The 15,939-nt window shown below is 35.6% G+C and overlaps 3 protein-coding genes across 3 annotated transcripts; 1 reads left to right on the forward strand and 2 right to left on the reverse strand.

Annotated features, from left to right (window-relative positions):
• Window positions 1–5,660: 5,660 nt before the first annotated feature.
• Window positions 5,661–7,656, reverse strand: LOC130993005 (F-box/LRR-repeat protein At3g26922-like). The gene is made up of 4 exons (XM_057917726.1): window positions 6,751–7,656; window positions 6,491–6,643; window positions 6,078–6,290; window positions 5,661–5,723 (listed from the first exon to the last, which is right to left on the reverse strand). The coding sequence occupies exons 1-4, from the start codon at window positions 7,654–7,656 to the stop codon at window positions 5,661–5,663; spliced, it is 1,335 nt and encodes a 444-aa protein (XP_057773709.1).
• A 3,127-nt stretch (window positions 7,657–10,783) lies between these two features.
• LOC130991328 (uncharacterized) lies at window positions 10,784–12,473 on the forward strand. Its single transcript, XM_057915466.1, has 2 exons — window positions 10,784–10,998; window positions 11,958–12,473. Exons 1-2 carry the CDS (start codon window positions 10,987–10,989, stop codon window positions 12,363–12,365), a joined length of 420 nt encoding a protein of 139 aa, XP_057771449.1. The 5' UTR covers window positions 10,784–10,986; the 3' UTR covers window positions 12,366–12,473.
• Window positions 12,474–12,807: 334 nt separating this feature from the next.
• On the reverse strand, window positions 12,808–14,490 carry LOC130993006 (F-box/FBD/LRR-repeat protein At5g56420-like). The gene is made up of 2 exons (XM_057917727.1): window positions 13,495–14,490; window positions 12,808–13,281 (listed from the first exon to the last, which is right to left on the reverse strand). Exons 1-2 carry the CDS (start codon window positions 14,488–14,490, stop codon window positions 12,808–12,810), a joined length of 1,470 nt encoding a protein of 489 aa, XP_057773710.1.
• Between the last annotated feature and the right edge of the window lie 1,449 nt (window positions 14,491–15,939).

Consider the following 15,939-nt stretch of genomic DNA (forward strand, 5'->3'; position numbering starts at 1 on the left):
TTCCTAGGTTCCAAGATAATTCTGATTTTATTTAAGTCTGGCCAACTTAAGTTTAATTGGATTACAGTCAATTAGTTCCTGCCAATCCGTAATTGTTGGAATTGGACTAATTAGTGATACAACTACCGTGTTCGTAGGGGGGATTAATTGGTATATTAATTATTACTAGCGTCTCTAGGATAATTGATATAAATTGGGTTCCTTCATCGTAATGCTATTAGAATATTAAATCTAGGTCTGGCGTCTCCAGCTAGGTTATATTTTAATAAGGAAATAAGCAGGTCTGGCGTCTCCAGCTGTTTATCGACACAGTAAGTAGGAATTGGGGTACGTCCGTTGCGTTTCACGGTATCCTATAACTGGTTGGTTGATAGGGATTGATTAATTATTGCGTCGAGGATCAGAGCTTTGAATTAGTGTGGATTTATTCGAGCCGAGTTACTTCTTTATTGATATTTTTCTAGAGTCTTTTATTTGATTTAATTTGCTTTCTTAGTTAATTAATATTTTCTCAAATTAAGGCGTGGTGGCTACACCAAAATTATAGATTTTAGGGAATTGAATGATTTTACCTGCTCTCTGTGGGATCGACCCTGCTTGTCATTATACTAATTTATTTTGATAATTCTGCAGGAATTATTTGGTGGTTGGCGACGCCCACCAATGATATGAGAAAAAAGAGGGGAAAAATGGAGTTTTGGGGCTAAAATCGCGTCTGGGGCCCACTTGGGGGAAGCCCCGCCCTTTTCCCGCGGTCACGGCCCGCGTCCGCGGCCTTCAAACGTGGGGGATGCTCAGGGGACCCGCGGTCCCGCCCCGCGGCCGCGGGTGGTGACCGCGGGTGACTCCTGGAGTCGGGAACAGCTGACCCGCGGTCCCACCCCGCGGCCGCGGGTGGTGACCGCGGGGTACTGGGCGTTTTGCACAGTCCGCTCGTTTTGCTCCGTTCTCCCTCGTCCGGACTCGGATTTGGTCGCCGTTTGCGCTCACGGATTCCTCTCGAGACGTACTTCAATCTCATATCTTCAAAATCCTCTAATTAATCCTTGATTGTTCCTGAAATTACTCCAAAACTACACCAAGACATCAAATCTTCATAAAACTCAACATTATGGTACAAACACGCATTGGCAAACAAAACATGAAGGAAAATGACAACAAATCATGTGGAATTGAGGTACGAAAACCATGTTTGTCAAGCCCCCAAACTTAAAGCGTTGTTTGTCCCCAAACAACAAAGAGAAGAGAAATAAAAGATAACAAACATGTGAGAATGAATTGGTGTCGTCATTTCAAGGGCTTCAACAATTTCAAAAATCTTTCAAAAGTGTATCACAAGTAGAAATGCATTCCAAGAAATCACAAGTGATGAAGAGTTCAATATTATGGCCTCCAAGCTTGAATCCTCACAAATGTGGATGTTTCAATGATGCACTCAACTCTCAAGTGTTTAGATTGGGCGTGTTTGCACTCAAATTGAAACAATGTATGCAATCTACCATAAGCTTGCCATTTATCCTAACTCTCTATACTTCAATGTGTTATAAATAATGATCAACAAGGGCTTTTCTTAAGGTTGTAATGAGGGCTCTTTGGTGAGGTGAGGTGTTTTTAGGCAAATGACTCATATTCCACAATCTAACAATCACAATGAACAAGTCAAATTCACCATTTCTCTTTTTTAATCAATCAAAAACCAATATCCCCACATTTCTTCTTTTCACCCTTAGTGATACTTATCATGATATGATTCAAAAGGCAAATCACTCCCCTTTATGCTCTTTTATTCACATTCATTTTCATTTTTTTTTTCTTTTTTTTTTCTTTTTCTTTTTAAGCTCATAGGGGACTAGTGATTTTCACTCAATCAAAGCTTGATAAGCAATTTCAATCATTTCCCAAACATTTTCATCAAAGTAACCACTAACAATCTAAGTTCTACCCATCATTGGTTAATTCAAAGAAATGCTACAAGGCACAAAGAGGGTAAACTAGGATCATATGAGAATTTGGACACAATTTAAGTCAAGTGGCTAACAAGGATGGCCTTAAATCACTTCAATATTAACAACACATCTACTTTTATTTTCAAGAGAGGACTCATGGCAAGTTCTAGAGATCAACACACATGCTCAAATGATTTACACTCAAGAACAAAATGAGATTGTAAATGTATGACAATCAAAGGCTCAATTCTCACAAGCTCATTTTCGTTTTCAAGTTCTTGGAGGTACAACATTTAGCTCATTTGTCACAAGTTCAAACTCTACATGCAAAATCAACAAGTGAAACACAACAAATTCTTTTCAAAAACAACATTCATATCATAAGCCCAACACACATTTCATCCAACTCATGTTTTTCAACAATCAAGCTCAAACTCAAGAGACATGGAAAAGCTCAAGAAAAGAGACAAAATCTCATTATTCGAAAACTAAACTAACTAAATAAATAAACAACGGATAAACGAGATAAGTAACCCATCTTCACCCTCCCCCAAACTTATTTCACACAAAGGAGAAATAAGTTTGGATGAAGGAGAAAATGGTTACTTGTCTCGTACTCACAAGCGAGGTGGAGGCTTAGGCGGTGGCCATTTCTCATCAAATTTGCATGCTCCATCCACCGCGATCCAAAAATATGGTGGCTTTGCAATTCTTGAGACATCACGGGCGTCATGGTAATCTCGTTCACCATCTAAAGTACCACAACACTCAAACAATTCCTTATTAGATAAATCAAAATGAAAATCAAAAGATGAAGATAAATAAAAGTGAAAGAAGCAAGCCTTCATAGAATCGCCCATGTCGAGGTAAGGATCGACAAAATTTTTAACTTTGCATTCTTTAAAGCTTGTGAAATCTTCATCTTTTTGGAATTGTAGAGGTTGCGTTGGAAAAGTTGGGCTCTCAACTTCAAGGGGTTTGGAGAATTGATCATCATCTTCTTTATACTCTTCTTCAACTTCTTGAGGCTCTTCACTTAGCATCGGCATTGGTTCCTCATACAAGGTTCCATTCCGTAGGCTAATGGCCATGCACAAATCATCAATTCGCTTTTGATTTTCCATAGTGGTAGCCAAAGACCTCCTTTGCTCATCTAGCATAACCTCCGATTTTGCTAGACTTTTTTCTATCCAAGCTTGTGTAGTTAAGAAGCATTGTAGGAGATCGTCTTTCGAATTCGATTTCTCCACTTGATAGTATCGATTTCCCCCTTGGAAGCCTTCTTGAGTGGAATAAGAATTTTCATAATTCCAACTATTGAAATGGTCCTCATACTCCAATGGTGATTGCCACTCCATGGCATTGCACCCCATGTCATAATACTCACCATAGGAAGGTGTTGGTTGGAAGGCTTTTTGGATCATTGGTTGCCTACAATTTCTTTTGGCTTCCAAAACACGCAACTTAAGTTGCATCAACGCCAATTGTAGTTGGAGTTGCTCAACCAACTCATTCCTTCCATCATCCATTTTTGGTGCCGCTTTTATGGTTGTGGAGCAATTTTCTCTAACAAAAATAAATAAACATATAAATAAACAAACATAAAAACAATATCTAAATTAGATAAAAACAACTTTTCACAATATCAAAAGTAAAAATTCAACCAATCCCCGGCAACGGCGCCAAAAACTTGTTCGCTAATATTTTCACCACGCCGCAAGTATACGGGTAGTTGTAATATATGGAAGCAAGGTCGTATTCCACAAGGATTGGTGAATTTAAACTTCTAAATATTATTAATAAGTTGTTTTCAATCTATTTAGACAAACCAAAGATGAAGAGATATTGAGAACTAAAACAAAGCTAAATAAAGCAAGTAAATAAAATAACAACAAGATAAACTTAGTTAATAAATTGGGGAATGACTCGAATGAAAGTTATCCTAGGGACTAGATTTCGATGGATCGTAATGAACTTCAATCTAAAGCAATATTAATCTTGATATGGCCTACTTATCTAGGGCGATCTCCACACTAGTTTTAGCCCCCTCCCGGACGACTAAAACAGTAGATTACGGGTCATAATTGCCGTCCCCGGTCAATTTCTAACCTATAACTCCCAAGAGCACAAAAGATCAACAAGCCCTCACCCAACTCTCAACCTCCCGGTTTATTGAGATGATGTGTTTCAAGCTCCTAATCTATTGTAATTATCCTCTCCCGATTCAAATCACAAATTAGAAATGCACAAAAGGTGGCCAACCAATCATACAAGAGATAAATCTAGGGCTTGAAAAGATAACAATAAGCACAATCAAGATATATATTGAACAAAGAAATCAATCCATTACAAATCCATCTAATCTAATCCCTAAGATAAGAGATTTTAGCCAAGCATATTCATAATAAAAGCAAATCTCAAGTCATAAGAAAACATAAATAAAGATATAGAGAGATAGAGATTCATAGACAAATCCTATAATCTTGATCTTCAATCATGTAGTCTTGATGAGCTCCTTTCCAAGTCTTCCCCTTCTTTATTTGATTTTGGTGTTGTTTTTGTGTGTGGAAGAGAGAAAAAATGGTAGAGAATGGAGGCTAGGGTTTGGGATTGGAGAGTTGGGGAAGATGAAGTGGGTGTGTGTGGTGAATGATATGAGAAAAAAGAGGGGAAAAATGGAGTTTTGGGGCTAAAATCGCGTCTGGGGCCCACTTGGGGGAAGCCCCGCCCTTTTCCCGCGGTCACGGCCCGCGTCCGCGGCCTTCAAACGTGGGGGATGCTCAGGGGACCCGCGGTCCCGCCCCGCGGCCGCGGGTGGTGACTGCGGGTGACTCCTGGAGTCGGGAACAGCTGACCCGCGGTCCCACCCCGCGGCCGCGGGTGGTGACCGCGGGGTACTGGGCGTTTTGCACAGTCCGCTCGTTTTGCTCCGTTCTCTCTCGTCCGGACTCGGATTTGGTCGCCGTTTGAGCTCACGGATTCCTCTCGAGACGTACTTCAATCTCATATCTTCAAAATCCTCTAATTAATCCTTGATTGTTCCTGAAATTACTCCAAAACTACACCAAGACATCAAATCTTCATAAAACTCAACATTATGGTACAAACACGCATTGGCAAACAAAACATGAAGGAAAATGACAACAAATCATGTGGAATTGAGGTACGAAAACCATGTTTGTCATTAATCATGTAATTTATAGTAATTTTTATTATCAAAGGCTTTTTATTTTTTAATTTAAAAATTTAATAATGAGTTTTTCATATGTAGTAAAGCCTTTTCATCTGAATTTCTTATATTACCTTCATAAAGTTTTTAATCTTAATTCTTATTTAATTTTTGCAGTTAATCTTTCAACGTTGTTAATGTTGTGAAAAAGATAATTACACAACTATAAATTGATTTATGAACTTCTAATAATAGTAATACAATTTGCATTTGTGAATGTCTGCAACTAAACAATGCAAAGCTATTGAATGAACGAATGAAGCATTAAATCTTGAGAACTAAAATTCAAAAATTAGTCGATCGTTTGAGCAGAGAAGATATTTTATCACTACATACAAACAACTGCATGCATTTATCTTAATATTTTCTTAATCACCAAAATAAAAATAGAATCACTATAATATTCTTCCAAATGGAGTATCAATTTTGCTAATTGATGATCATATAATCAATTTTAAAAAGTAATTCATGATAATAAGACTAAATTAAAGATTACCAAACATGCATATATGCCCTAAACAAATAGGGTATATATCTTCAAGCAGAGTCTAAAACAGATGAATGCCATCAACACAATAGCTCAACCACAAGCATAGATAAAATTGGCATATCCTATATCTGGTAGTAGAGGCAAGTTAACTTATCAAATCTTGGTTATAAATTATACTCCCTCCGTCCACGAAATGAGTACCCATTTGTGGACAGCACGGGTTTTAAGAAATGTATGGAGTGTAGTGTGAATAGTTTAAGGGTCCCACTTTTTGAGTGTAATAATTAAAGAAATGTGTGGGGTACACTTGCCAAAAAGGGAAATGGGTACTCATTTCGTGGACGGACGAAAAAGGAAATATGGGTACTCATTTCGTGGACGGAGGGAGTAATAAGTATTTGTGCGGTAGCACCTTCTCTTCTCCGGCCATTCTTAGTTGAAGCACCATCTTTTCGAGCTTGTGAGCTTTTTCCGATAGGCATTCCATCACTTGGATTATAGAGGCATCGCCTGCAGACCAAGTAATCTCAACTGTCCTTAGTTCGACAAGTGAGGGACTGCGGAAAAAAGCCTTGTGATAATCGAGCGTATCAAGATGCTTAGGCGCTACGAAATAAGAAGGATCCTGAAATGTTTTGTTGAAACAGCAGTATGTATATATTAGCCCAAAAGAAGCAGAAAGAAGAAAAAAGAAGGTATTCTATGTTAAGTTTATTAATTAACTGTGATTCTCAAACATAGCATCATTCAACATGAGAAAAGGAGTTCCTAGTAATGAAAGTATAACAATTAGAGAAAATAATTAAACATGAACAAAAGCAAGACCTTATCATCACGATGATCAATGATTGTATGCATCAGCTTGGGAAAAAAGACAAAAACATCAAGCATCTCGTCGTCTTCATGAACGTAGAGTTTTAGAAACTTTGCATTTGAGAAGGGCACATCCATATTTCTATCCTTCATGAAGAGAAGAAGCTGCAGGCACAACATGAGATTATGTCAAAGTCATAAGTTATATATAAATGATATATACAAGTAGAAAAGATTAAACCAAAGAGTGGCAAACAAATCTAATTAATTACCTTAATGCACCATTCTGATAAAGTTAACTTCTCAACATGGCTTATGCTTCCAAAAACTTGAGTAAAATTCTCACAAGGCAGAAACTCCCAATCACTCTTTTTCAAAGAGAGGATTACATGAGTGCAAGAAGGGACCAACGAATAATCATGATAAACTACACCTGAAATTTCTAAAGTCACGAGATTAGGAGCCCAAATTCCAAGCACAGCAGCATTACATGACGAAGTATACGCATCGATTTTGAGCATCTTCAAACTTGTGGATCTGATGTTTAAGTTCTTACTAATTTCCCTAAAGCTCAAAATCAGCTCTTCCAAGTGAGGAGCACCACAGAGGACTTGGTTCATGACCTCTTCGCTCAAGGATTCGTCAACTCTAATTGTCAAACTCTTGAGCTTATTCCACTGCACTTTGTCCTCAATTTCCAGGTCATGAAAAGCAAGGGATAATTTTGTAATAGACGAGCAAGAATACAAACGCTGAGGCGCGACAAAATTACTATACCGACTGTCCAAATCTATAGAGAGCTCCTCCACTTGTTTTTCAATTGCAAAAAGCAGCCATGAATGAATATCACTATCAAAGGAATGACCAAATTGGTAAGACAGGTGCAGGGAGAATTTCAGCATCTTGGAGCATTTCCACTGTGCAAGAGCACCATTAATAAAGTCTACATATCTAAAATGAATATCACGAATAATAATGAAATGAAGGCAAGGGATGGTGACCCAGAGATCTTTCCAACGTTTTGAGAGAATGGTTGTTCGGACAACATCGTACATTGACAAGAATGAAAGAATCGAAAGGATTAAGGAATCGGGTAACTCACTCAGTCGATCATGGCGCTCACTGCTGTCCAAATCTTTAGAATTTACGTCAAATCCAGAAGAGTTGTATGAACTCATTTGAAAATTAAATTTGGAATTAGGTAAACAAAGTAGGAGGGAGATGATGTGAGAAATGGGCAGCAGCAAGAAGAATTTATGCAACTAGTTTCATAGACGCAGCAAGCAAGCATGACTTACAACTTGCTTTTGGGAAATCAAACCCTAAAATGGAAGTCTGAAAAGAGGCACAGCATTGGGAAGTTAAGCGACCTCCAAAATTAAAGTAGTTTCTTGGAAAGTTAAACGACCTTCAAAATCAAAGTAGCTTCAACAACGTTTGAATTTTTTTGTAGGTGATAATCGCATATTTGTATTTTTAATTGAAAATACAGTTTTCTCCGTCCATGAAAATGACAAAAAAATCGTAAGAGAGAGTAACACGTATTTTAAGACGAAGTTGGTGTAATTAATATTATGAATGATGAAAATGTGAAAAATAAAATTATAATTTTCTTTATACAAATTAGAAAGTTTTATCATGAACGAAAGTGATGTAAACGAGGATTTCTTTGGTTTCCACTCTTATTTGGCCTTCATAATTGAAGTGACTAGTTTAAAATGATGTTAGTATTAATTGAAGTACAATAATGAAAAAGAAAAAAAAAATGGAGGATTGTGTACAATCAAGCTTATTTAAAAGTCTTATATAATACTAGTATTATTGATCAGTTCCATTTATATCACTATAAAGAATCAGAGCGATGGAATTTTCCGTTACTAAAAATAAAAATTCCATCGCTAAAAATCTCTTAAGATGTTTGATGAACGAAGGGAGTATTTACAATCAATCTATAATTAGTCTTTTTTATTACTGCTGGAGAAAGTGGGCCTAACTATCAAAAAAATAGTCGCTAATTACAAGAAAACGGTCTTTAAAAATTCTAACGATCAACTTAACGATCGCTCAGAGGCGTCGCAATTCGCATGGGTTCTTCGTCTTAACGATCATTTTTCGGTCATAATCGGTACATTTTTCTAGTAGTGTATGCAGGAAAATTCGATCAAATTGATCTAACTTTGTTGAGAATAAATTAATCTAACTTTAAGTTCTGAATCTTGTGGACAATGAAGCGCGACTCGGTTGGTAAAAGATTTTCCCTTCAATCAATAGGTCAGAGGTTTGAGTCATCGAGGGAAATGTGCAATTATTATTGATCATCTTTTTGAAAGAAAAAAAAAAGGTTCTCATTCTCGTCTCGTGTATTCCACACATATATCTAGAGATGTTAATCGGGCCAGCCCACCGGGTTTCGGGCCAGCCCTATCGGGTTTTGGGTTAATCGGGTGCGGGCTAATCGGGCTAGGATTTTTGTCGGGTTATAAATTTTGAACCCTAATCCTAAACGTTCGGGTTTTGGGCTAGCCCATCGGGCTAGTCGGCTTAAATGCGTAAAATAAAATAATCATTTGTATTTTGTTATTTTTAATGATCTATTGTATAAGGTATAAAATATACATAGAAATCAAAGATATAAATTATATAGCAAGCATGAAATGCAAAAATATAAGATATTGAAAAAAAATCAAGATTGCATAACATATAAAATAAGTTGATAACAATAAAATGTTCAACTTTGTTAACGAAAAAATAATAAATATCCAACAATAGTTTGAATTCATAGAAGCAAAGCATCTAAAAAATACAGAAAAGTGAAATGACGAGACTTTATAATATTTTGTCATTTTTTTATTTTTATATCTAAATATTTAATATTAAGTATTCGGGTTTCGAGCTAGCCCATCGGGTTAGTCGGGCCGGCCCTATCGGGTGCCGGGCTATTCGATTACGGGCTAATCGGGTTGTAACTTTTATCGGGTTGAAAATATTCAACCCTAACCCTCTCGGGTGGCGGGTTAAACGGGTCAGCCCACGAGTTTCGAGCTAGATTGACATCCTACATATATCAGAATCCAACATATATAGCTTATCCAATTATGCTTCAAATTGTCTGAAAAAGGCCCAAGTTAGTTAATCTGCATCTAAGTTCTCCAGCCCATACAAAACATAATAGAATCGGTCAATTATACACTGTAGTATTAATCGACCAGTTCCATTCATTGTGAATTGCACGTTTACAACAAATTGAAATTTAATATTAGATCGAGGCCAATCAGCTGCGAGGTATATTACAACATCAAAAGTCATGCGCAAAGAGTAGAATTCATATTTAAATCAACGAGTTGCATGTTAAGTTTTGATTTAATTTATTCATGATCAAGTCAAACACAAAATAATTCACAAATAAGACCGTTGACACAGTCTCTCTCTCTCTCAAAATTTGACAAAAAAGCGAAAATTGGGTATTCAAATCGGAATAAAATTTAATGTACCATAATTTTATGTATGTTATATATTATTTTAATAATATTTTTAAGGGTTAAGACGGCGAGGGCGAGGGTAATAAGCGTTAGGGTGTTAAAGGCGATAGGAGTGTCATCGTTGGGGGAAATTGATACTTAATCCTATTAAAAAAATTATTATTATAATATTATGAATTATATCTAATTTTTATTTTAGAAAATAAAATTTTAAAAATATACATACCATAACTTTGAATTTATCAACCTATTATTAGCTAATAAAGGTGAAATTAAATAATAAAAATTAATTATACATTTTAATTATATGAAATAAATTCTAGTTAATAATCACAAAATTAAATTAAAGAGTACAGAGTTGAAACTAAAGGAAAAATATATATATGAAAAAAAAAAGTTAAAAGTGGAACATCAATTGTAACACACTAATCTGAATCTGAAAATTAAAACAAAACTGGTAAAAAACCGAAAATTGGGTGTTTTGAGTCTGCATTAACAATAAACCAAAAGTTCATTTTTCACGGAGCAGGTCATAAGATCAAATTTCTTCAGAATATACCATTAATTAATAAGTACTTAGTAATTTTAAAAGGCAAAATTGGAAGAGACTAACAGTCTCGTGAATATTAAAATGCAACATGCCCATATCAGCCCATGACCATGAGCCCATAAATACGAATTAGAAAATTAATTTACTCCCAAGTCAATAATAATAATAATTGACGGACAAATTAAGTCGTGTATACCAACTAAATGTTTTCATGCTTATCATATGATTCATATCTATATATATATCAACAACTTTTTTTTGTGTGTAAATATTTTTATTTATTACAACGCAATAATAAGTGAATTTAGATTAAATCACGAATGTGCAAGTACAACTCTCTGTCATCCAGAAAGAATTAGTTGTCTTTGAATAAAATCCATGGTCTAAAAATACGATGGTTTTATAAGTTGTGATTGCTTGAAAGCAAATCGCCTCTCTCTCTAAATTTTTTTATTACGACGTTGCTGAGAGCTTTCTCCATGTATCTTGAGGTATGTTTTTCATGATATACTGTTAATTTCCAATGAAAAAAAATTATAATATATGATTTGTTATATATATACAAACCACTTACATTTATAGCAAATATATATTTAGTTAACAATACATCTCAAACGGAACAACCATGTAAGAAGAGTCTCCAAAACTTATAGTTTTCGCTATCTCTCACTTAGATGAAATTGGAAGTATGTGTAATGTGTTCAACATGGATCTCAAACACCCTAGCTAGATATCTTCTTTAGTATAATTGTCAATTTCTAATTAGCTAGGGTCCGTTTATTTTGATGAAAAACGTGAGAAAATATATATTTTCACTATTTTTTCACAATTTTCACGTGAGAATAATATCCAATATTTTATTATCTTTTCATCGCTAGTAAACACTTGATTAAACAACCGAAAAAAATAATATTTTTCATTTTTTCTTATCCATTATTTTTCCAATTCCAACGAAAATTTTAAGCTGATTGTAAAATTTTTATTGGAAAATGATGGATAAGAAAATATGAGAAAATTTTATTATTTTTTACTAGAGATGAAAATATGAGATAATGTTGAAAAATATTTTCACACCATTACCCAAAGATAATACTCTCTCCGTCCCGCGAAGCTTGAGCACTTTCCTTATATGGCAAATTTTTTTCCCTTTTATTCACATTTTCACTTTTTCATCTATCACACTTAACACACAAAATACTAACTTCTTAAAACCCGTGCCGAAAAAAATTGCTCAAACTTCGTGGGACGGATGGAGTATTATCCAATATTAGGGAGAAAATGAGCTGCCCGAGAAAACATTCCATCCTACCCAGAAGTTTGTGTCTATCATAGTAAATATGTGAAAATAGTGGGAAAATTATGAAAATATATCGTTTCTTTCATTTTCCATCAAAATAAACACACAGTCCCTGAGAGGATAAAAGAATAAATGTGACTTATCTTGTGGCAGATGGCGATGTCATCGACTACTTTCTTCTCCCAAATATTACTCATACTCTTCGGAAAACATGTCATACGGTATGTTTTTGCCACTTCTTCTGTTTTCTTCTCCGCCATGACGCTCAGCCGCATGCTGAAGAACTACGTCGGCCGCGGTAAGAATCTCGAGGGTTTCTATAGGAAGAGAGGCAGGTATTATTACAGAAAGAATGGTGGTGATGAATGGCATGCACCAACTCAAGGAGAATTGCTTAGGTTTGTGTATTCTGTGCTCACATTTGTAGCCACTTCGATTGATTTCACAAGGATTTCCATTGGTGGAAGTGTGATCCAACCTCTTACAGCATTTCCTGCTGCTTTTGCTTCTGTTGTTTCCCTCACAGCTCTTATTGATCTACTTGATCTACTCGTTTCTTAATCGTGTATATTTCATATTATTTATATTTTTTTGGAGAGATTTATGTAATATTGTTTATATGTTTGGAAGTTGCATATTTATGTAAAAAGGTTGTGGGTTGAAAGTGAAGATGGGACAAGGGCAAATTGAAAACTTTGATTTCATGGTGACTTTTTAGCCCGACCTTACAAAAATTATAAATATAGCTTGAACTTATCTGCGTTGTTCAATTTATAGCCCGAATCAAAATTTCGGCCAACTGATGAGTGACATGGCTTGTGGAGAGCTGACTTGGCAATCAACGTCAACTTCTGAACATCTAATTTTAAATTAGATTAAAATTTGAACTCTTAAGCGAAACAATAATATTTGCAAATGAAATTTTGACTCGGACTATAAACTAAACAACGTAGATAAGTTCAAGCTATAGGGAAGTAAAGCAAGACAAATAACAATCTAGGTTTCATCCACAGCAGTAAGGAGTGAAATGTGCATAGAAAGTGAAATGTGCAGTTCGCGACGATCTTGGCATCTTTAGCAGCCTCTGTGATGCACGAAGCAAAGACTCTGATGGGCGTGAAAGTCGCGTGAATCCTTTCACTCGGAACACAATCTTTTCTAGCTTGCTTGCATTTCTCAACAGAAACTCGAGAAATGGAAATATGTTATCACCCTCTCCAACCAGAATAACCTCAACTGTTCTCAACTGCAGCACAAACGACGTAGGAAGATTTACTTCAAACTCGAGGTAGATGTTAGGATCGGTGCCCTGTGCATCTTTGGATATGCCACTTTCTGTAACTTTAACTACTAACTTCTTTGATAGAGGGAAAATCTCAAATACACCATCAACGTTAGTGTAATAAAATCTGAACTGTAAGAGCTTGACATTAGGAGAAGATGAATTCATGCATCCCTCTATCATAGCTCCAAGCACCTGTTGTAACAATAAGTTTACAATAAGAGGATGATCTGATTGAAGCAAAAACCAAGTAAGATACAAGGCACAACATTGATTCAAAGAGTGTGCATAATTGGCTCAAAGCTAGTCACAAATAATGCAAACTCTACTCGGCAACTGATGAAACAAAGAAAAACATACAAACACCGCCACACCATCAATGTAAAAGACAGTTTAAAGAAATCAAACCTTGAGGCAACAGGGCAACAATGTGACGTTTTCAACGTGCTGGATGCTTGGAAGAGTCTGACCAAATAAATCTCCTAGAAAATGGTTTGTGGATGAGTAGCCATCGACCCCACCGGAACAGCCGTCACAATATTTTTCATTAGAACGATGCAGATCAGAATACCCAAAAGTTGCACAGTTTAAAGATGAGACATTCATCAATAAACACGTACTATATGCAAGACCATCAGTTTCTAAGGTTTCAAGATTTGGAGTCCAAATTCTCAGCTCCGTCTTAGAAGTAGATTTATCATCTATATGCTTGTTAATCGAAAGCTCTTTCAAACTAGTAGATCGGATACACAAGCTTTTACCACTTTCTACAACAGGCATGATTAAGACTTCCAACTGAGGGCTACCACACAATATTTGATTAACCACATCTCCATTTACCCCATAACCATCAATTATTGTTAAACTCTTGAGATGATTCCACTGCACACTCCCCTTAATTCTGAAGTAACAACTCTTGATCGATAGCACTTTAAGCGATGAGCACGAATAGAGACACTGCGGCACCAAGTATATGGCGTCATTAAGCTCATCACAATTACAAACATAGGTATCAAATTGCTGTATATGTAAGTATAATTCTTCTGCTCGATTATGCTTGGCAAAACCCACCCACAAATCAATATCCGTATATATTGAAAGATAAGGCTCATTCTCCGAATCAAACTTGAATTTCAGAAGCCTTACCCCATTCCAGCACAATAAGGCCCGATTAAGGAAGTTTCGATGCTCTTGGATAGATTCATCTTCATAGACGCCAACAACCTCCCAATCATGGTATAAATTAAGGTAGGGTGTGGAGGTCCAAAGGTTTTCCCAGCGCTTCGATAGAATTGTTGTCCTAACAACATTGGTAATAGGCAACAACCAAAATATGTGAAATATTATCGAGTCCGGCAACTCACTGAGTCGATCCATGAAAACCTCTGAAACATAATGATGCATCTATGAATGAGAAGCGCATGAAAAACGCAGAATTTATCTTAAATAATTGGAACTAAAATAACACATATATACTATTAAATTCTCGAAGATTACCTCAAGATGAACGCGGCTTAGCTCTCGCGCCAACAAAATCCTTGTTTGAGCTAATGTACAAACACACGCCTGTTTGAGCAAAGTGGACGAGAGCAAAATCGAATTGGACTGCAGCAGAACTGATTGGATTCTAAATATATATGCTTTGGAAGATACAAAGTCACGAGCGCCCTCAGAAATTAAGTTGATTTTTTGAAAGGAGAAAAACCATGTTTCGACTTCTCAAGGAACATTTATGATGAAATTTCAAGAGTTTTCAACCAAGGATCAAAACCGCTCTTGAATCACTATGTTTAATTGCACTACTCACTATATGTACGTGTATTGTTATTTTCATTTCATATTCCGCATATTGTTATTTTATTTAATATGATCATTTCATTTGGAACTCTCTTTTTGGCATTTCAAAAGAAGTGAATTAATTGTTTTTTGACAATATGGATGAGTAGTAGATTTACAATTTAAAATACTTAAGACATTTAGAATTTGAATTTCTCGTCTTGTGGAGAAAGAAAAAGGGGCATTTGCAAAAATGCCCTTTTCTTATAAACACTTGTAAAAATGCCCACTTTTACAAGTGTTTATAAGAAAAGGGCATTTTTGCCTATTAACACAAATAAAAACCTAACCCACAAAGAGACTTGGAGTTCAAAAGGTTTTATTTAATTTTCTCACTTCTTTTATTTTAAAAGATGATTAATAATAATTTTCCCACTTGAAGTTCCAATGGTTCCCCGCCTAGAAATTAAGATTCATAAAATACTGTTTAAAACATGTTCAAAACACATTCTCCCATTACAAAAAAATTTCTATTAATGACATCAGACTTGATAACTAATATTCGTGTCATAAAAATTGAAGACGTTTGAAAGTGTAACTATTAATGATAGCTACATCATCAAATATCACTAATTTTTATGATATACTCCCTCCGTCCCATTGGGCTTGTCCCATTTGGTTTCGGCACGGTTATTAAGGAGAGTATTAATAGTGTTAAGTGTGTAGATAAAGTAGGAGAGAGAATGAGAGAGAAGGTGATAAAGTAAGAGAGAGAAAGTGATAAAGTGATAAAGTAGGAGGGTTATTTATAGAAATGGGACAAGATGGTGGGACAAACAAAAAAGGAATACGGGACAAGATCAATGGGACGGAGGGAGTACATAATAGCTATCAAGTCTCATGTCACTAGTATTTTTTATTTTTTTTGTACTGTCCTTTCATCTACGAAAATTATAGTAGGTTAAGAAACAAATTTTAATAAATAGTAGAAAGATGAATATGTTTAAAGAAAATACCATAAATAGTAGAAAGATGAATATGTTTAAAGAAAGGTTGTGGGTTGAAAGTGAAGATGGG

Source organism: Salvia miltiorrhiza, chromosome 7 (genome assembly GCF_028751815.1).
Source record: "Salvia miltiorrhiza cultivar Shanhuang (shh) chromosome 7, IMPLAD_Smil_shh, whole genome shotgun sequence".
Lineage (NCBI taxonomy): Eukaryota > Viridiplantae > Streptophyta > Magnoliopsida > Lamiales > Lamiaceae > Salvia > Salvia miltiorrhiza.